This window comes from Pongo abelii, chromosome 5, assembly GCF_028885655.2.
Source record: "Pongo abelii isolate AG06213 chromosome 5, NHGRI_mPonAbe1-v2.0_pri, whole genome shotgun sequence".
Lineage (NCBI taxonomy): Eukaryota > Metazoa > Chordata > Mammalia > Primates > Hominidae > Pongo > Pongo abelii.
In genome coordinates, this window is record NC_071990.2 from 126204574 (window position 1) to 126226090 (window position 21517).

At 37.9% G+C, this 21517-nt stretch overlaps 1 protein-coding gene across 3 annotated transcripts in view; it reads left to right on the forward strand.

Moving 5' to 3' along the window:
- The window catches only part of NKAIN2 (sodium/potassium transporting ATPase interacting 2), a 1031975-nt gene that overhangs the window by 1000438 nt on the left and 10020 nt on the right, over window positions 1-21517 (forward strand). For all 3 annotated transcript variants that reach the window (XR_008526413.2, XR_008526414.2, XM_024249088.3), the window contains one exon: window positions 3410-3470. Coding sequence is in view for 1 of the 3 variants with exons in the window: in XM_024249088.3 (XP_024104856.1) it covers window positions 3410-3470 (61 nt within the window). In the remaining 2 variants the exon portion in view is untranslated. The remainder of the gene's footprint in view (window positions 1-3409; window positions 3471-21517) is intronic.

Consider the following 21517-nt stretch of genomic DNA (forward strand, 5'->3'; position numbering starts at 1 on the left):
CTGGAAAAGCAAATCCCATTTTGCCTGTCATCAGCAAAAATACATATAATGCTCTTCCAAGGGTGTTTGTGAGGATTAATGGGCTAACACATGAAAGTGTCCAATCTACTGTTTGTTGTCACTTATTAGGAGTACAATTTTCTTCCTTCTTTCTGAAGATTTACCTAAATCTACTTCAAATTACAGTTATATGTATACCTGCTACAAAATTGCAAACTCCTTAAAGCTAGGACTATATCTCAAACAATGGCTCTAACCAGGGGAAATTTTGCCTTTTAGAGGGCATATGACAATGTCTAGAGATATTTTTATTGCCTCAATTGTTGACAGTCTTGATCGTAGGATGTTATTGTTTAAACATTGACAACACATAACAGCCTCAATAAAAAAGTACTTCCCAACCCAAAATGTCAGTGGTGACTAGAACTCTGCTTTAGTTCATCATTGTAGCCCAAATAGCAATTAGCAGAGTTGCGTGTTATGGGAGATTGGATTCGTCTGTTCTCACACTGCTAATAAAGACATACCCGAGACAGGGTAATTTAAAAAGGAAAGAAGTTAAATTGACTCACATTTCAGCATGGCTGGGGAAGCCTCAGGAAATTTACAATCAAGATAGAAGGGGAAGCAAAGACCTTCTTCAGATGGTGGCAGCAAGGAGAAGAATGAGAGCAAAGGAGGAGAAAAGTCCCTTGTAAACCCATCAGATCTTTTGAGGACTCACACACTATCATGAGAACAGCATGAAGGCAACTGCTCCCATGATTCGATTACCTCCCACCGGGTCCCTCCCACAACACATGGGGATTATGGGAACTACAATTCAAGATGAGATTTGGGTGAGGACACAGCCAAACCATATCAGAGACATTCAGAATTGTGGGAAATAATTTGAAACCCGTTTCTATACGTAAATTTTATAAATTGCCACTGGGGAGGTAAAATAAAATTAGAAATTTATATTGTGTAGGGTAACTGGAAGATAGCAGAGTTTATGAATCTTGGTTAATTTGGGGGACACAAATTTCCATTTGTAGTTAGAGATGACCAATTTAAAAGCTAAAGTTCTCATAATCAGCAAGCTTTTGTAACAAAATGCAGCAGGATTTACTTTTATATCAAAGGAGCTCCCCAGACAGTTAAAGAATGAAATGAATATAATTAAAAGACCACTGGTAAGCAGAATGCAGTGCAGTGCCTTAGCTGCATTCTGGGAGAGTACACTTAATAATCAAGAATCTAGTGACACTTTAATGAGAAGTTTAAACTTATTGGCCATGGATCTCAGAATGTATCGATGCTTGTTACCTAGATTTTCATTTCAAAGAAATGAATTGATGAGTAAGAATTTTTTTAAAACAGTTTGTAATTAGGACAAATTGCTTTACAAATAATTTAATAAGCATTTAACACTGAAAAGAAGAGGAAAACTATTGATAAACCTGTAACATTTAGCCACATATAGTAAGAACTCAATGTGGAGGAAGAGGTGAAGCTATAAGCAATACCAAGGGGATTTAACCAAACCCATAGGCTCTTTACCTAGACACAGCCAGATCCAAGTACCAATGGCAAGCACCCATGGGACTGGCTCACTCCATAAAAAAAGCATTTTCATGGGTCCTGGTGGATAAAAGATCAAGATGCGTTAGTATAGTCTCTATTTTTCCAGTACCCATGAAAATGCTCAAATCACTATGTGATTTGAGTTTGGACAAATCAAAATCTTTGCTAAAGCCAAACAGAAAAATAGGAGAAGACATTGGTTTTTAATTAGTACTCAGAACTCTAAAAATAAGTCCCATAAAAACAAAGACCTTGATGACTCTATTATATAAAGAAGTGGTTCTTACTATCACTATCTTATTGCCAACAGCTACATATAATTCAAAGAGAAACATGCTGATTTGATGAGTTTTCTAAAATATTTTTTAAAAAGAAAACTCATTCTTCTGATATAGCATCAGTGGTATTTATTTTTGACTCTCTACAATGTGTACTGGTACAGATACTACAGTTGGGGGTAGAGAGGGCAGGGGGTACACCTTCCCTCTCCTCCAGGATCTGAAAACAAAAGCGTTTGAAGACTATGTTGCGTAAGTCTTCTTCCTTCAACTCTGCCTCCCCAATGTGGTCACTGCTGCTTCCTGTATTGTCCAGGAATGACCACTGTTTTATCCTATGCCAGTTCTTTTTGGAAGATAGCTAGAATCTGCCAGAACGTGCTTTCTCTCTCAAATCCAAATTAGGGCCTTAAAAGTTGCTTTTCACCCGAGGCCACTTTGTCTCCTAACAGTTCTGCGCTCATTAAATACCTGTTAGTGTACCCTTTGACTTAAAATGTTCCACTCACATCCTCCAGAAAATCACTATCTGTCATCTAATGAAAAACAACTTCATTAGGCTTGTCGCGGCAGTTCCTTTTTTTCCCGTGCTTTCGCTTCCTGATTGAAGACTGCAGCTTTTCCTAATGTTTTCTTCCCCACACTAAATGTTATTGTGTGGGGTCGGTCCTCAGCCAGATCAATGCCTGTCTGAAATGTTGTTGTGAATAATCTTCGTCACTGTTTTGAGGACATACCTTTAAGGATTCCTCCATACTAGATCAATTTGCAAAAAAAGAAAACAAATAGTTTTCCACTTATCCAGAAATTATATTTGTTTCTTTTGATTAGTGCTCATAAGTTGACTAAGTAAATATTGTACTAATAGGAAGGAATACAAAAATACCCAATCTGAGAAAATAGAGAGATCAGATGACTTTGCTGTGCTCCTTTACAAGCACACAGACCTTTTTGTAGTGTTTCAGAAAAGATGATGCGATGTGTGTAATGCCATATTCAATGCATTTTGATGATACTCCCTACTTATAGGTGTCCATCTCATCACTTCTCTGTAACATATTGTCTTAATTATACACAGTATGCCCTGGCTCCTGTTACAGATCTGCATTTTCCTTACAAAGAACTCATGCAACACAGAATCACCTTAATGTTTTTCCCTCAAAGCGTTTTTCTGACGGTCTGTGGGAGTCCAAATTTTAGAATCGTAGGCTCTGAGCTAATGAAAAGTAAACGAAGTTGATTGGCACAAATGCAAATGTTAATCCATTAGTGAATGGTTATAAGTCTTTTTCTGTATTGAAAATAATTTGGTTTAGATTGCCTGGCAATGATCAAATCTTACACATAAATGCGGATCAGAGAAAAACAGAGTAATATATTTATTTACAACACAGATGAGCATCATTTGAATCAGGAATCTACACTGGAGTCAAGATCCAGTCCGATGAGCCATGTTGGAGCCCTAAGTCTGGTTGTAAACTGCTTGACTTTGAAAAGCCACTCCCCAGTGAGGTCTGGTGTTGGTGCCTTTGTCTGATGTCTAAAGCATCTCTGTTTTGTTTCAGCTGGCAGGTTTCATCTACGCCTGTTATGTTGTGAAATGTATAACTGAAGAAGAGGACAGCTGTAAGTATTAAAGCTCTATTCTGTTTCTTTCAAGTTCAAAGCATCTCCTTTACTGCCTCCAACTTAGCCTTCCTATTCCTCAGACAAGATCCCACAACACAGCATTAGAATGGAAAATAAGCCTTTTGTGCCCATCAGACTAAAGTGTTTCTCATAACAGTATCCAGCAAACTGAAGAATGGAGAAGCACCTATTTTGAAAACATAACTTCTTTCTTTTCATTGAAGGCCTTTTAAAAATCGTTTCCTCTTATAAACAATTCTAGTAGGGAACAGAGAGGGGAGATTGGAGATGGAAATGATTTTAAAATGTGGCTAACTTGACCATTCTCTTTTTTATGATCCATTTATTAGGTAATGATAACTAACCAGTTTTACCCAAGACTACAAATCCCCAAAATCAACAATTTGTAATAGTTCCCAAGATTCTTATAAAAACTGACTTCAGATTAATTCAGAGAATTTGTCTTTGGGAAATCAAATGTCCATCTGTCCTTTTTGTTCCTACTGTTTGATACAAATGGCTAGAACTCTAACTATGTCAAAGTCTCAACATTGAGACATATTGCTTGATCCAGAGCTTAGATCACAGTACCCTCTTACAATCCTCCCAGTGGCTCTGTTGTTCTCTTCCCTCCAAAACATGGAGGGTAGAAGGTTTCATTCCATCCCTGCCCCTAAGGATCTAAAACAGGAGAACTGGGGAAAGTACTTCTATTCTCTGTGGGTACTATCACGAATAATTGCCTGTGTAGTTACATTTACTCTGAGGAAAAATCAGAATTGGGAATCATTTTTCTTGGTTTCAAAAAATATTTATAATGTTGGGTTTTTGAAACAGTAAGGAAAGAGGAAGGTGAGAATATGATGATTTGAGGAAAACATCCAAAGATAAATATATGTTTCTTCTTCCCTTTCCAATTATACTGGAAAGGAAGAGGCAATATCAAGTGATTAGTGTAGAAGAGGCACTTTTCAATCGTACTCATACATGATATAAAATCAGAAGTATACAGTATATAATTTATTTCATATATAAAAGGAAATAATGGTCCTTTCACTAAATAAGCATTTGTAAAATATTCCTCAGTGTTTCAAGTGCTATGTCAGCCTTTGGAGATTTTAGGATTAGTCATACGTAATATTTTACCTGTAGGAACTTGCCAACTAGTAGGGTAAAACAAACATATGAGCAAATAAGTATGAAACTGTGTAGTGCATGCTGTGGGAAAAGAGAACAAAGAGATCAGGAGAAGGTTCATAGAGAACACTTTTGAGCTTGATCTGGAAAGATGAATAGATCTTTATTGTGTAGCTGGTATGGAAGTGAGGGGTGGTCCCAGGCAAAAGGTGAAAAAGCATACCACGGCCAGATTAATGTGACTGAATTTGTTTCCTGTGCTACAGGTAGACAGCTGGAGAAAATTGGAAAAACAAGTATGGATGAGATAGTAAAAAAATGGGCATGAAAGATTAAGGAGTTTGGGCTTTATGTAATAAAATCACAGATGAAAGGGCAGGTAGCTTATAAAAAGAGATTAACATAATCAAAAATGTACTCTGGAAAAAATACATTAGCATCATTATAAAGAAGAGACTCAAGAGGGGGAAAGATTAGGGAAAAGAGAACTAGTTAAGACACCATGAAAGTGAGACATGAGATAATGTGAATCTGGACAAGGATCAGTATTGGAGATAGAGAAGATAGATGTGCCATGAGACATGCCGAAATGACATGATTAGTGGGCAATGGTGGGTACTGTGATAAGGGGAAAGGAGGAGACTGTTAGATTCCTGGGTGTCTGATGCAAGTGAATGGGTAGATGGAATTGCCATTTGCGAAGAAAAATGGGAATAAGATCACTAGTTCAGTTTGCACAGGTTGAGTTTGAGGTACCCAGCGCCTATATACGAGAGAAGACATCCAGTAAGCACTTGTCCTATACAGAAAAGATTTATTCAAGGATTAGGAAGGGCAAAATATATACGGATTTTAAAATGTGTGGACCAAACAAACTATGTAAGTTCATTGAGATATTACCTTCAGTGTCTGTGTGCTAAATCCCTGATGAAGGAGAAGTCCCCAGTTAATTTTCATATGGAAGTTGGGCTTTCTCTGGGCTATGTTGTTTGATTTCATTTCACAACGATACCAGTGCGTTTTTATCTTCAGACAATACTTACTGACATACCATGTCTCCTACATGCATAATCAGTATTTCAGCAGAATAGCACCTTTCAAAGGAAATCTCAGAAATGCTAGTTCCACAAGACATACTGCTCAAAAAAAAAAAAAAAAAAAAAAAAAAAAGATTCCAAAGCCAAGTAAGTTTGACACTGAAAATTTAGAATGCACATTTATATATTAACATTTCTGAGAGTACTGCCAGAAAGAAGTATGTCCTTTTTTTTTTTTTTTTCTAACCCACAGTTTTGTTTTAATCACATTACCTTGAGGCCAGATACAGATCAAAGAGAAAAACCAGAAGGAGTTCTATGGCTTGATTATATCCACAGTTCCCCGGGGAGAATACCACATGCCCCACAGGGGAAGGAGTGGGGTCAGCCATGAGGCAGAGAGAGAGCAGAACCTTTAGTTCAAATCCTACAAGAAGAAATGGATGAGGCAGGGTAGGAGGCTTATTAGGATAGGTTAGCTATGTTGCAAAGTGGTGCCCCATGAAATTCATGTTCACTGTGACTATTAATGCATAGTTTTAGGGCTATCTAAAGTCTCCACATGTTTTTTGGGGATGAGCCAGGGCTTACTTGGAAACAGCTAGTGGTCATTTTGTAGATGTTAAAGCATCAATTTATAGAAATTAAAAGTATGGTTAATGCAAGTCTCCCAAAATATTTGAACACAAGACCCCTGTCTTTCATCAACCCCCACCCCGTCCGACCTGGCCACCTCCAGGAAAAAGCACTTAATATTCTGGAGAATTCTTCTAAGGGAATTCTGCCCTAAATCAAGTTTTGGACAAAGCAATGTAAATTCAAGGGGACTCAAAGTCACCAATATCTGTTGAAAGATCAAGTTACCTCTCAATCATCTAATAAGCCTTTTTCTCCTGAAAGACTCCAAAAAATAACATATATGTTTTTATGTGTATCTTGACCACACACCACATCTGCCTTTATTAATCCAAAACACAAGCAGACTTCTCAAAGACACGTTTTATCATGTTAGTCTTATTGCTCAGTGGGCAAAATATGAACTCTTTTTTAAATTTTTGTATACAAGTAGACTGACGCTTGCCTCAGATGTTCATGGGACTAGTAAACAGGTGGGAGGAGATGTTCATTTGGGCTGGCTGGCTGTCCAGTGGTCTTTGGTGACTTTCAGTTAGGTTTACTTGTAGTCATTCACACCTAGACAGTTATGAGTATCTTTTGGTTACAATGCTTTGGGTTGATATTCTCTGTATGTAATCACTTGCCTGATGTTTATCCTCAGACAATGCCTGGACATATGACTTCCAATCCATAGAGTAAAAAAGGTTTGACATTTCTGTATCATTTTGGTAATTACATTACAAAAAATTATCCTGATCCTTAAAAAGTTTGGTGAAAGGTTAAAATAAAACCACTCTCAAGCAAACCCTGAAACATGGGAGGGATTTAATGTACGTGTAAACACTGAGAGGGTCTCTATGTGCCTATTTTTACCCACTGTGGATTTGCAATAATGCATCATCATTTGCAGTGAAACATAGTGGCAGGAGTAGGTGCTAGCTACCTGCTTGCCAAATTGGTTAAGTTTCCATTACTAAGAGCCTTATAAGGAACAGAGGACAGTTTTGGCTCTGTAGCTTGTGCTTAGAATGGCTGGAGATAAGGGCACAATGATGGCAATTGGACAAAATGTTCTTGAAGTCAATATGAAGCTGATCAGTTATGTGCTCAGTTCTGATGTCTCAGCCTCACAGCAACAGGTGTATCCAGGAAACTTCAGAAGAAAGAGGCAGAAACCTCCAGGAAGCAATGGAGAGGGTTTGAGCTCAATGAGCAAAAACTCAAGCCTAGACTCAATGAAATAGCAATAAATCATCATTGAAACAGAGAGCTAGGCTCATGAACATCAAATGCCTGAGAACTTTTTTGCCTTATGTATCCTTTTAAGCAGTATCTCATTACTCTTCTAGGGCCCAGTTTGATTGATATTTATAGAGATGCTGTTTTAGTTCCTTTGGGGTACTATAGCAACGTATTATAAGTAGGGTGGCTTATAAATGACAGAAATTTATTTCTCACAGTTTTGGGGTCTGGAAAGTCCATCAAGGCACCGGCAGATATGGCTTCTAGTGAGGGCTGGTTTCCTTGCTCATAGGTCATACCTTCTTGCTGTAGCCTCGCATGTGGAAAAGAGGCAAGGCAAACCTCCGGGGCCTCTTTCAGAAGGTCACTAATCCCATTTCTGAGGGCTCCACTGTCATGACATAACCACTTCCTACAGGCCCTACCTCCTAACACCATTACATTGGTGATTATGTTTCAAAATATGAATTGGGGAGGGACACTAACATTTCCATCATAGCAGACACTATATTGCAAGGGTTTTTGTTTTTCTCCATTGAAAAAAATCTGGACCTTGAAGTTTACATCTCTGACCCTTTAGTTATCTAAGCCGGAGCCATAGCTTGGCAGGTCAGCTGGTTGTGCAGACTCACAGGGCGCCACTGCCATCTGCTGTGCCTACCAGGAGATGACAGCAACCCTCAGAGCAGAGATCCCAAATTAGATGTGACACTCCTTCCCCCATGAATTAGTTAGCTAGGGATGCCATAAAAACATACCACAGACATAGTGGCTTAAACAACAGAAATTTGCTTTCCAAAATCTAGGTGTTAGAAACCTCGGGTTTGGTTTATCCTGAGGCCTCTGTCTTTGCCTTGTAGACGACACTTTCTGTTGGATTAGGGCCCTATCCTTATGACCCCATTTAACCTTCATTACCTCTTCAAAGGGCCAATTTCCAAATATCGTCAGGCATATTAGGAGTTAGGCCTTCAACATATGAATTTGAGGGGGATCACAATTCAGTCCACATCCAAATACACACACATGCACACACACTCCATGTGTGTCCTGGACACTTGAAAATATCTGTGGGGCACAGATTGAGGATAGATGCAGCTCACTGGCCCATCAGATGCCTGTGGGTAAGAGGCTTCAGGGCTGTATTGCTGCCAGGCCAGCTCCATACTCACTGCCACCAGGCAGGAATTCCCGCTCAGGATCTCCTGCTGTGGGGTGATCTGCCTCTAGATGAGTAGCTTCTCACCAGGATAAAAGCTGAGGCCCCTTCTCTAGAGGATGTGGCTTGACCTTAGAACCCTATTTGAATGGGCCACCTTCACAACATACTTTCATATATTTGTTCATGAAAAGGCAGTGATACATCTTGGGAGAAAAGGCTTTCTCCAGGAAAGCAGGCATCTCGCTATGCTGTCTTTGTGGCAGGGCTCTCTGCTGTCTCATCTGTCATCAGCCATGCGGAGTTTTCCTTATGGCCTCCCATCTTCTATTCGCCTCTGCTTGTTCTCTTTTACACTATTCTGTAAAGAAAGAAAATGTTTGGAGATTCCTGGTCGGGTGTGCCTTTTATTATAAATGCGGCTCTTCTGTGTCACTTCATCCTCGGTTTTTCCCCACTGCAGTCAGATGTCCACTCACAGTGATAGAATCAGGAATTGTCCTCAGTGCTTTATTAGCACTGTTAGATGTGGCAATTAAAAGGAAGCCATGCAGCCATGGAAAATATTGCTAATCCATGATAGCAAAAAAAAAAAAAAAATCATCAAAGGACTTCTCAATTTTTATTGTGTATTCTTGTAAATCATTGGCTTAATAGTTAAACTAAAACTAAATATTGGTCCTCTAGCAAATGGGTTCATTTTACTAAATAGTCATTTTCTTTGCTAAAAGAGATTCAGTGTATTTGCAAATGTTGTTTAATGATGAAATCATCTGGAGAGAGACATGGAATATCATTTAAAAAAGAATATCCTAAGGGACTTATTTTGAAATCAATGCAGAAAAATGAATTCAAAATGCTTAAACTTGAAGTTAGACACATGCACATTTACACCAACCAAGCACAAATGCATCAAAACCTGTCCTGAATTCCTCAAAATCAACTGGCCTTGGGATAAAAGTCACAATCAATTTATTGAATCTTTCATTTGAAAAGAAAACCACAGGAAATTATTCACTTCTCTGGGGCTAATAATTTTCTGTTATTTTTGTTTGATTTTTCTTCTAAAGCCTGCTGGGCTACACTTCTGTGTATTGAATTCCATTCTGTATGTTTGTATCATTTCTCCAGTTTGTCAGGGTCATTGGATTTGAATGCAGTTCTTTGAGCACAATCGCATACTCTCAACCATGGGGGAGGGTAGACATAGGAGCAGGGAAAACTATTTCCCCTTGAAAAAAAAATTTGTTTCTTCCTGTCTATAAAGGAATGCAGAAAGCATAGACAATACAGATAAATAAAAAAAGGAAAATTAAAATAATCCCATAATTCTGAGTTCTGATACTCAGTTCAAATTTTGGTATATTATGTGCCTGCCTGCCTGCCTTCTTACCTTCCTTCCTTCCTTCCTTCCTCCCTTCCCTTTTTCCTTCCTTTCATCCTCTCTTCTTTTCTTCCTTTCTTCTTATCTATTTCTATCTATCTATCTATCTATCTATCTATCTATCTATCTATCATCTAACTGCATTCCTCCCATCTGATTGTTAGGGCCATATCATACATTCTGTTTGGTAGTCTGAGCTTTCCTTCATGTTTATAAATCACTCTTCAAACATAACCTAAGAGGAGATGATTAGAAGTTCAGAAAAGGTGCCAAGTTCTTGGGTGCCAGGTTGACAGGGAGAGTTGTGAGAAGAATATATTTATTTTACTTATCTGGCATCATACTGAAGCAATCAAATAAAATGTAACATAACCTTAGTATGTTACTAATTTATCTTCTCTTTATAACATTTGTCTTATGATTTGATGGTGACTGACTGAAGAAATTTTGTCCATATCTGCCAGTTTCCCACTAAACCAAAACTTGGTATTTATTTTGTTATCTCTGAACAGGATCACACAGCCTGAAGACCCAGGCTTTGCACGCCACTAATCTCTCGCTATGCCTACAGAATCCTAGTGGGGCCAAGGTGAAAAAGGTGTCATCTTTCACCTTTCCTTCCTATTCCCCCTTCTGCCCAAAGCACAGAAGTTACTGCATTTATTTAATTTTATATCGATTTGTTCTGCTTATGATTTGTTTTGAACTATGAGTTGTACGGGGTTAAAAATGATGGAAACCTGCCTACTGCTCTATTTCAGCACTTTAATTTTATAGACCCAGAAAGATTAAATGACTTGCCCAAAGCCCCTAGCTCATTCATGACCTTCCAACATTCAAATACAGTACACACTGATTCACTCAGGTTGGAAGAATAGTAGGAGACACCATCAGGATCCACCCCTGTCTTGTTCCTTAGCATCTACCATATCCCCAACCTAGAAGAGGACCCAAGAAGTATTTGCAAAATAAATGAATGAATCAATTTGATCTCCACAAACATTCCTTGACCTTTATGGAAACTGCCAAGGAAATATGACATCTCCTTAGAATTCAATGTATTCCGAGTAAATGAATAAGTTATTTGAATAAAGCACCTGTCATTTTCTAAACAAGAGAAAGAAAGACATGCAAGAGAAAGAAAGGCATGCTGCCATGTATAAAACTAAGTGATCAACACCTGAGACAGATGCTACATACGAATTTTCCTCCTGTCAATCAAATTCAAGTTCCTATTAGTGACAACAGCATTCTCCAACAGTGACACATGTAATAATTTTCACATAATCTCCCCAGATTGGTGAGCAATAGTTTGTTCTTCAGCCTTCTATTAAATTGCTCCCTCTTGTGATCATCTAACAGAAAACACATAAGCTATATTTTTAAATTTGGATATTTAGGTCAAAACTGAGTCTGATTCTTCAACATTCACTTCTTATTTTCTCTCTTTTCTCATAATATCGCCTCCATTATTCTATATTGCTTTTCACTAGTACACATACACACACACACACACTATGTTCATCTTTAAATAAATCTGACATTTCCAAGTCAAGAATATGAAGGGAAAGAAGCTGATTCATTCTCTCTCCTCTGTTAATTAAGAACAATCAGAGCTTTGTTTCTTCAACACCATATAGAGGTAACAATATTCAGATAAGCAAAGGAGGGCGTTTAACTGGGGTGTAACAAAAGAGGTATTTTTTATGCAGAGAATACTTCTGGCAGGGTGAGTTGAAGTTATCCAGCAGATAAAGAATACTGATGTTGTTTTAATAGCCTTAATAAAAAAGAAACCATGTGACTTGAAGGAGGAGAAAGTAGTGACATTTACAGAAATGAATGAACAAAAACCTTGATTTTGCTGACTCTGCTTCTTCCAGTGGTGCAGACCCCCACAGCCTAGCAGCAGTGGGTGTCCTGGACTAGCTTCCTCACCGTTTCTCTCTACCTTCTCATGGATAATGACATGAGAAAGAAAGCATTCAAGTAGCAGAAAAGTGGGGTGATTTTTGCAGCAGAATGTTGACATACACGCTCACAAAATAAAATCACTGGGATTCTTTAGCCCCATCTCCAAAGAACAAATGAGAGCAAGACAAAGAGCTGGCACAGGAAAATAGGTCTCTTTAAAAGCCCTCCAAATCAGAGACATGCTGAGAAGATGACATTCAAAGTTAGGCTCTTGATGAATGATGTTGGCCGGTGTCCACTTCCTTACGCCTGGTTCTGCTTTAGTTTTAGAAGTGGCATCTCATAGAAACAGAAGGCTGTGTTCAGAGGTCTCCTTCTTAACAGCAGGAGGGCTAAGAAACACTAGATCTCTAAGGATGGCCACCAGGTATGCGGAACGAAAACATCTGAGCAAAGCAGCCTACACCTAGCTACTGAAAGAGAACCTTGGAAATAAGCGAGCTGGAGGCAAACCCTCAATCCTGTGTGACATTTAAATGAGGCTGCTCTGGCAGGAGATACTCAGGGAGGCCTCCGCTATGATTGGTTGGCGTTGTGTGGCAGGGAGTGAAAGAGAAACAAACTTAAAGCTCACAGGAGGTGCGGTTTGTTTAAATAATAGAAAGTAATTAGGCTGAAGACAAAAATCAGTGATGGCATTTTATAATTACGATTAATTTAAAGTTTAATTTCCTTTGGTGCTAAAATCTTACTTAAAACATTTACCGGGAAAGGAAATTAGGATGTTACTATCAAGAGGCATAGAGTGCTTCTGGGAATCCATGCCTATTATCACTTGAAAATTAGGTTAGGGCCAAAGTGGGAATTTCAATTCATTTCTGAGTATAGTAAATGGTGACCAGACCTCAGAGTCAGTGGGGTTGGCAGGGGCAGGCAGTGTAACACTTGCATTTGCTTGTTTGTTTGTTTGTTTTTTTATAGGAGTAATTGCAAATGTTTTCAGCAAAGAGTGTAGTTTATACATTAACAATCCTGCTACAAAATGAAAATTGGATATGGATTGCTACCTTTGTAACTAATGAAGCTGATGTTGAATTCCCAAGTGTGGCACTGCAAAGGGAAGCACACAGTCACACATCCATACACCTTCACCACTGAATTAAACGGAACAGGGGACAGTATTTCTGTTGGCTCCAAACCTGTCAACCCGACTGTCCTATCCAAGGCCCCAACTTTTTCATCATTCTGTTTTCCCATTCATGCCTCAGTTTCCAATTGCCATTTTCAGCAGCTAATCTTTCTGGAAACTCACTTAGTAAAATCAATGCATAATGGTAACAAGCAGATGGAAATAACTCCTTTGCACTAATTTTTTTCATTCATTATGCCTTTGTGGATTTGCTCATTTTAAATATTATATTGCTAACATTCGTATGTGAACTAATCCCAGAAATATGGAATTGTGTATAATCATAAAGTTATGACCAATATTAGTGGTCACCTACTGTAATCCCCTAATTTTATTTACAGTTAAGGAAAGGGACACTCAAATTGACTTGCTCAAAGTTAAACAATCATTTAGAGGCAGAACTGGGAGCAGAACATCGATGTCAAGATTTGAAGTATACTTTCCATGTCACTTCACTGTGATACCTGAGACAGATTCTTTTAACAAATATTTATTGAGCAACTACTGGGTGGTAGGCTATGTATTGTCACTAGGGATAAAGCAGGGAACCAAACAGATACCACCTTCGCCTTTATGGCGCCTACAATCCAGTGCACAATTTACGAGAGAAAGAGAAATTACAGTAAAGCTTGATGAAAGTTCAGACAAGGAAAGGGGATGGAGGTGCCATGGGAATGATTCCAAGAACTCATGCAGTTTAGAAGAGGGAAAGAAATTCTTCCCTGAAGACATGACGATTCAGCTGAAACCTAAGGGATAAATTAGAGGACTATGTAGAACTTAACAAAGACAGGCATGCCTTTTTTTAAAGGCACTACTTTTCACATCCATATTGACCAAAGGTACACCGTAAGTCACACAGGAATGATCTTAAGTTCTTTTAATGAACTCGATATAGGAAACCTAGTTTCAGCTTTCCCAAATACCAATAAAAATGTTAGAGTAACCATGGGACATTCTGTTTCCTGAAATTGCTACTGTTGTTCTAAGAAGATGATTAATTTAGGCTCAGGAGTTTTGTGATTTTCATTTCTGGAGGCTGTAAAATGATACAAAGATTATGTTAGCAAAGATTACAAGGTAAAGAATATTTCTCTAATAGGTAATTACAGCACGCATGTTTTATTTTTTTATTTCCCTAAATATGCATATGTTAATGTACCCACAACCCTAATTAAAACTCCTGCATTTAAATGGGCTGTGGATTCTAAATATATTCTGGATGTCAGCTGAGAAGACATACCCAATCATGTCTAACGAGCTCACCTATAGCTTGTAATAACTGCTCCTTCCAATTTCATCTGAAAGACATGTCATATATAATTGAAAGCAATTCTAACAGAGGAGAACAAAACAAAGACTGGAAAATCTAATCCATCCAAATGGCATGGCACAAAGTGAGCCCAGGCATATTTAAGATGAAGTTGGCTTAGTTATTTCATCATAATCTTCATTACATGTTTCTCTACATTTACTGAAAGCATCAAAAGATATCGGATTCATAATTTTCTGGGTCTAGCTTTACAGTTTCTCCACCCTGTTAGTTCTCATCTCCCTCATCACCACTCCCTTCATCTGCCACCTTCATTCCCTTCATCGTGGATCACCTTCATTATGGTGGAAAGAGGCTTCTCTAAGATGCCCAGTTCTGAAATTTTCTGCCTGACCATAAACACCTATCTATTCTTTTTCCTTGTTCTCCTGCCTCCCTCTTGGAGAAAGTTTTCTTCACCCTTATTTGGAAGCTTCCCTCCACCTGAACCTATGTTTTTCTCATGCTTTGGGTCTTCCTACTCATTATCTGTCTCTGGAATTAGCAAAAGCAATGGTGTTCTCGTTAGCATCCTTGATTTCCTTCCTTGCTTGCACATCATTTGTGCTTAGACTTTCAACATTTGTGCCTGACGATGCCCAGATTCAATTTCTCCACTTCTAATCCTGGGTGGTTTCTCATTGCTGGAGAAAGTAACTAAACCTGACAGCAAATGTGTACTTGCTACACTCGGCTAAGTATTGTCTCCTGCTCAACCGTGCTTTCATTCTTCTGCATTTGACAAAGTGGCACTCTGACAATAGGACCTGTTCCACACCTTTTCAGGATCCTTAAACCAAGTATTGATACCTGAGAAAGTCAAATCTATCAAATAGAAACTTCTTTGATTTTCCCTCAAGAACCTGGACAAATCTCTGTACAGGCAATTATTCTTTTGTCTTCTTGCAACCCTGCCCAAATCTGAGAGGAACAGGTAAGCTTCTCCTCTACAAAGTAATCCATCCACCAAGCTTTGGCCTATCATTCTGCCTGATCCAGGACACTGAGCTCTCAGTGTCTTCATCCTTGACCATTCACTGGACAGTTCCTTTTGCCCACATACGTGGCAAAGCCTCATAGACCACAGACAAGGCCAGCCCCAAATCCTTTGTGTTCTTTCTGATAATATACAAGGCCATTTCCAAAAGGATTTGAAATATGGAAATTCAGTTCTATATAATTTTTTAAACATTTAACTCATTTTTTTCTACATTATGTCACACAGGCTATTCCTGTTGCTTGTCCAATCACAGTTAACCAACTAAGTGGGCATTTGAAGGCTCTCCATAGACCTGCCTCTGGTCTCTTTGGCTTCCTTGGATGTCTTCTACACTTTTGTCCCTCTATACAAAATTTTAGTAAATTCTAATACAAAGTTCTCTCTTTTGAGACTTGTCTCCATCTCTTCTCCTAGCCTTGGAAATGCTAATTATCTCAGTAAAGAGCCTAAATGTGCATTTTGAAGCATAATTCCAATCATTCCTTTTGTATAAATCCTTTTTGAAAAGAGAGGAGATCCCAATCCTACTCATAGTGTATTTTTAATATATGTACTTCTACGTATTACACACGTATGACACCTGATTTTCTCAATAAACCTTTGAAGCTGAAATTGCTTTATTATCCTCACTGTACAGAGGAAGAAATTAAGGCTCAGAGCAATTGTGACCTGATTATAAGTCCAATGCTGGTAAGAAGTAAAGGCACAACCTGAGCACAGGTCTTCTGACTCCAAAGCCCCCCATCTTGATGCTACCAAACAGATTCTACAACGATGTATCAAGTAGTGGCATTATGATATATCAAGTACTGGCATTATATTATTAAAAGACTGCCTGATAACAAGATCCAGGTCTCAGCAGAAAACCATCATGTGTTTCTTAAAATCTCACCTAAGGCACTGCCCTCACTGAGAATTAGCAGATATGAACAAGAACAACAACACAAAATAGTTTATCAAGTGAAACTTATATTTCATTTTTTATTAGGCTTTTAGAACCAAAAGCTTAAAGTGGTTTTTCAGTTAGTGATATACTTTATTTATTGTGATACTATTATAGCTATTGCTTTTCACTTTCGTTGTTTAGCATGTGTGAATGTGTTACCAAGTTTAAAATATTAAAGATCTGTTTCTGATACAAGTAAGAAGCAAACTGAAAAATAAGGCCCTAAAACCCTGAGAAAACATATTTGATGAACAAGTTTAGGAAGCAAAGCATCTGCAGTGATTTAGCTAATAAGTCTCATTTCATTCCATGTGTGCTTCGCCTGCTCGAAGCCTTCTGTGGTATAACACTTTAGTGACCTTTCATGCAACAACAGGCTAAAGTACCTCTTCCTATAAAGGATTCCATTTTCCTTATCAGGAAAAAAAAAAAAAAGCTCAGGTCCATCCAGGGATTTTAGCCCAGACCGAACACCTCAAGCTCACAGAGTCAGCTTGAATTCCTGCCACCAGCTAGAGCTTAGTGGAAGAAAAGTGGTTCTTTTCAATTTGGCTTATGGTTGGTTATGTTTTACGTTCCTTTTGTATTACTGGAGCTAAGTACCCTTGGAATTCATACCTATGAAAATAACGGAAAGACGCTCTATTTTCGTAGGCCCTGTTAATTTCCTTTAATATTTAGAAAATTCATTGAAAGACATCAAATACTTTAGTGTCTTTCAATGAGTTATTCTAAATATTTAGGCTTAGCTTCCTATGAACTGCCTGTTAAATTTTCCCTTCATGGTTTTTTACAGCTCTGCCTCCAAAAGGGAGTATGTTGACTAGTGGCTTTGTCATTAATAATCAAGGGACAATTTTATATTACAATACCTCATTGCCAACATGTATTTAATAAAACAGTTTTAAGTTTACTGAACTCAGTGTTCATGATTAAAAGGTTTAAATAAAAGAGAGGCTCACAACAGGAAATATATTGTCGCAAAGAATATTTATTCAAAAACCTTTTTTATCTTACTTGGTAATTTCTAAATTCCACTATCATTAATGTTATTAAATCATAGTTATTAAATTGATATGGCACTTAACTAATTTAAAATAATTGCACCTACAATTATTGCAGTACATCTACTGACCCCACCCATAGGTCAATAGATGTAAATATACCCACACTGCAGATAAAAAAATGAAGGCAAAAAGAAAATGCACTTGCAAAGAAAATATACTTGCAAAGAAAACGATAGCATTCTAAGTTGTCTTTTGGAGGTGATGGATATGTTATTACCTTGATTTTGGTAAAGGTTTCACAGGTATGCACATGTCCAAACTTATGAAACTGCACACATTAAATATGTGCAGTGTTTTGCATATCAATTATACCTCGGTATAGCTCTTAAAAAAAAATATCCTAAGTTGTCTTCGGAGAACCAAGGCAAATCCCTCCAACAAGGCAGAGATTAAGAAGGTACAATTTTTTTTCACTTTCTGTCCAGTTGTGTGCCTCTGTTTAGGGTCCTATAAGCTGGCCAGAAAGAAAACAATGTTCTTCCTACAATTATCAAGATTCGTAACACTCCATAGCATTCATCAATGAATGACCGTCTCCCTGGAGTCCTTTTGATGCGAATGCATGTCCTAACCTCTTTCCTTCCACTCCTCTTGGCTAAAGAGGATGCAGTGGTGTTTTCTTCCTACTGGTATCCAGAAGTTTCTTTTGTGTATCTCACAGCACCCAGGCAACAACTCTGTAGATTGTCTATAAAAAGTCTTCTCTTTATTATCATTCAAGGCCTTGGCAGTCAGCCAAATTTCACTTGGAAGTTTTACTAGCATCTTCTGTGCTCCAATCAATTGCCTTATTTTCCTTTACAGCCTAAAGGGTCTAAGAGTTTATTTGGTAAATACCTATTGAGTGTCTTCTGTGAGCCAGACACTGTTCTGGGTTCTGAGGCTAGTGTAGTAAACAGTAGAAAACAGTAAATCTCATGTAGCTTGTATTATAGTAGTGGAGGAAATCAACAAATAAACAAGCAGATTTATACATCAGGTAGAAATAGATTGCAATGAAGCAAAATAAAGCTGAGTGAGGAGAAAGAAATTCATCTCTAACATCCCAGCAAGTCCTCAATTTCTCTTGCACTAATTAGAGTTACATTTCCCTTTTCCCAAGAGTCTCTTCACTTAGATGTACCACTTATAACTTAAATACTACATTTCCAAAAGAAAGCCAAACACCAACTCCCTTTTGACATTTTTTTTTTCTTAAAAGCAGCAATATACCCCTGGCAAACAAATTTCTGAGAATCAACTTTGAACCTTTTCTTTTCCTCCCTTTCCCCCATGTTCAAAAACTTGCCATGAACTATGTTTTCTACGTCTTTGTCCATTCATCTCAAATTCATTGACACCTTTCCTTTCTCATTCTCCTAATTCTAATTCAGGCTTTTAGTAATTCCTGTCTGTCTTTCACATTTTCTGTTAAGCATTGAAGTTACACAGACAATATACCAAGTCGCATGAAAGAAAACATCTCTCATAACTTTAAAAAACATCATTGTTATCAGTCATACAAGATGGGAATGAGAATATAAATAATTTTCAGAAGAAAGGACTGCTTAAGTACTTATTTGGTGTCCTGCATAGATTATCAGACACAAAGCACATGAACTAAACCTTGAAGGATGCTACCCTCTTAAAGATACATTACAAAAATCCCCGAAATACCACATTGGCAACTATCACTGGCAAATTCAGCAAAGGTAGTTTCTGATGATAAGTCATTGTTTACATCCAAATATTTCTACAGTATTAGATCAAAGAAGAATCTAATACTGTAGATCCTTACAGTATAAGATGGGAAGAAGATAAAGAGCAAATTTTCTAGAAAGAACAGAGTAAAAGATGCTGGAGAACAAATAACAGAAGGAGGAATCTACAACCAATAGGGAACTCAAAGCAAGAACTTTAGACTTTTGTTAAATTAATAATTTAGAAATAACATAAAAATGTGATTTGATGCTTTTGATCACTGCTGATAACGTTCCAAAAATGTACTAGAATGGCATAAGTCAAATGCAGAAATATCTTTTTCAGTATACATACAAAGGAAATAGAATACCTGGTTTCTACTCTCATCCTCAGATGTTGTGTGACTCAAGATAAAACTCTATAAATCTGTATTGATTTGTAAAATTAAGATAATTATTCCTATCAATCTCAAAGTAATTTTGTGAAGATAAATGATATCACTTGAAAGGTCTTCATGAACTATTAAGTATTTTGTAATTTGGGGGAATTTAGTTTATTTTTAAGGATGTAAGGAGATTCTTGATAGATAGAAGTTACTCTTTTCTAAATAATGCAGAGATAAGCTATGACCCTAACATCTAGCTGCCATCAAAATTACCTGGACAAAGATCTGTCAAATGTTTTATGACCCTTATTGCTCATAAAAGTTTTAGAATATGCAGTAGTCTCTTTAGAGCCTGAATAAATGTCATTATATAAAAGAAACTGAAAACAGAAAAAAGTGGTATTATGGATGTCTTAAAAATGTAAGCTAACCCCAGTAATTCAATTTTTGAGAAGGAAAAAATACCTCTACCTCTCTATCTACATGGCACCCCAAAAAGTTCCATATGTGGTTGATGAACCCTTCTGTAAAAGGTGAGAAGAATCAAGTCTCTCTGTGCTGACCCCCATAATCTTAACTGTAATGGTTGGTTGGATCCAGTTGATTCCTATTCCTCTCCCTGGGGTCTTTAGGAAGACATCCAAACAATTTCTGAGAAGAAGTGCACATGGAAATTGACCGTACACAGTCTCCTTGGCTGTGAACTCAAGCATGTAGGTAAAATAAACTATAGAATATATGCCCTCTACTTCTGATTTAAATTTGAATGCCCCCTCACGAATGAAATGGTAAAAATCCAGCCTGGTTACATTCAGAGCTGCTTCTTTTCTCATCTTGGTTCTGGGTCACCTTCTGTTGGAACTTCTTCCATACCCAGGCCATCAGCATGGTCCGAATAATCAGAATGATCACAGTCCTTCCATCAGAGCTTTAGTACTGTCCTCCCTAATCTGAGAGTTGTAAGCCATCTCTCTCTACCTACACAGCATACAGATCATGGTTAATAAGAGCAACCCCAGGCCACTCAAGCTCCGTTCGCATCACAGGCTAAGGACACCCTCATTTCCCTCCTGGCCTTTTCTCGTGTCTTTGGAGGGTCGACATTGCTTCTGACTCAAGCTTTGCTGTCCATTTTTGGTCCTAATTCTATCCAATGGACTTGAAGATTCATCTTGTTTTCTTCACATTGTCCCTTGGTTCACCTGAAGATCTTTGGTTCAAAATTATCATCTGTTTTTTTTTTCTGCCATCCCTCCTAAATCCCTGTAATCAAGTTAATTAAATATTTCAAAACAAACACAATAATAATAACAGCAGCAACAATAAAAATACTAATAAACCTGAGTTTGACTTGGATCTCAATTTCAGTGGAGACCTTACTTTTTCTGTCTGCCCTGATCTTGATCTATTGTAACCCACTCTCCACCACCATGGCAGAGACCATCCTACTAAGAGGGAAGCTCAGAGCAGTGAAGCTCTAACTCGGTAAATACCTCTTAGAAAACTAGTCCTTAATTTAGTCTCATTGTCAAGAAGAGCCCATCCAGATAAACATGAATGTAGACACTATCTGCAACAAATCCCCAGTCTTAAACTATATATATATGTATATATATATATATATTTTTTTTTTTTTTTTGAGACGGAGTTTCCCTCTTGTTGCCCAGCTAGAGTGCAATGGCATGATCTCTGCTCACTGCAACTTCTGCCTCTGGTGTTCAAGCAATTCTCCTGAGCCTCCTGAGTAGCTGGGATTATAGACACGCACCACCATGCCCGGCTAATTTTTGTATTTTTAGTAGAGACGGGATTTCACCATGTTGGCCAGGCTGGTCTTGAACTGCTGACCTTAGGTGACCCATCTGCCTCGGCCTCCCACAGTGCTGGGATTACAGGCGTGAGCCACGGCACCCAGCCAATAATTTTTTTAAGTGCAAACTTTAAATAGAGTCACTGTGTAATTATGACATAGTT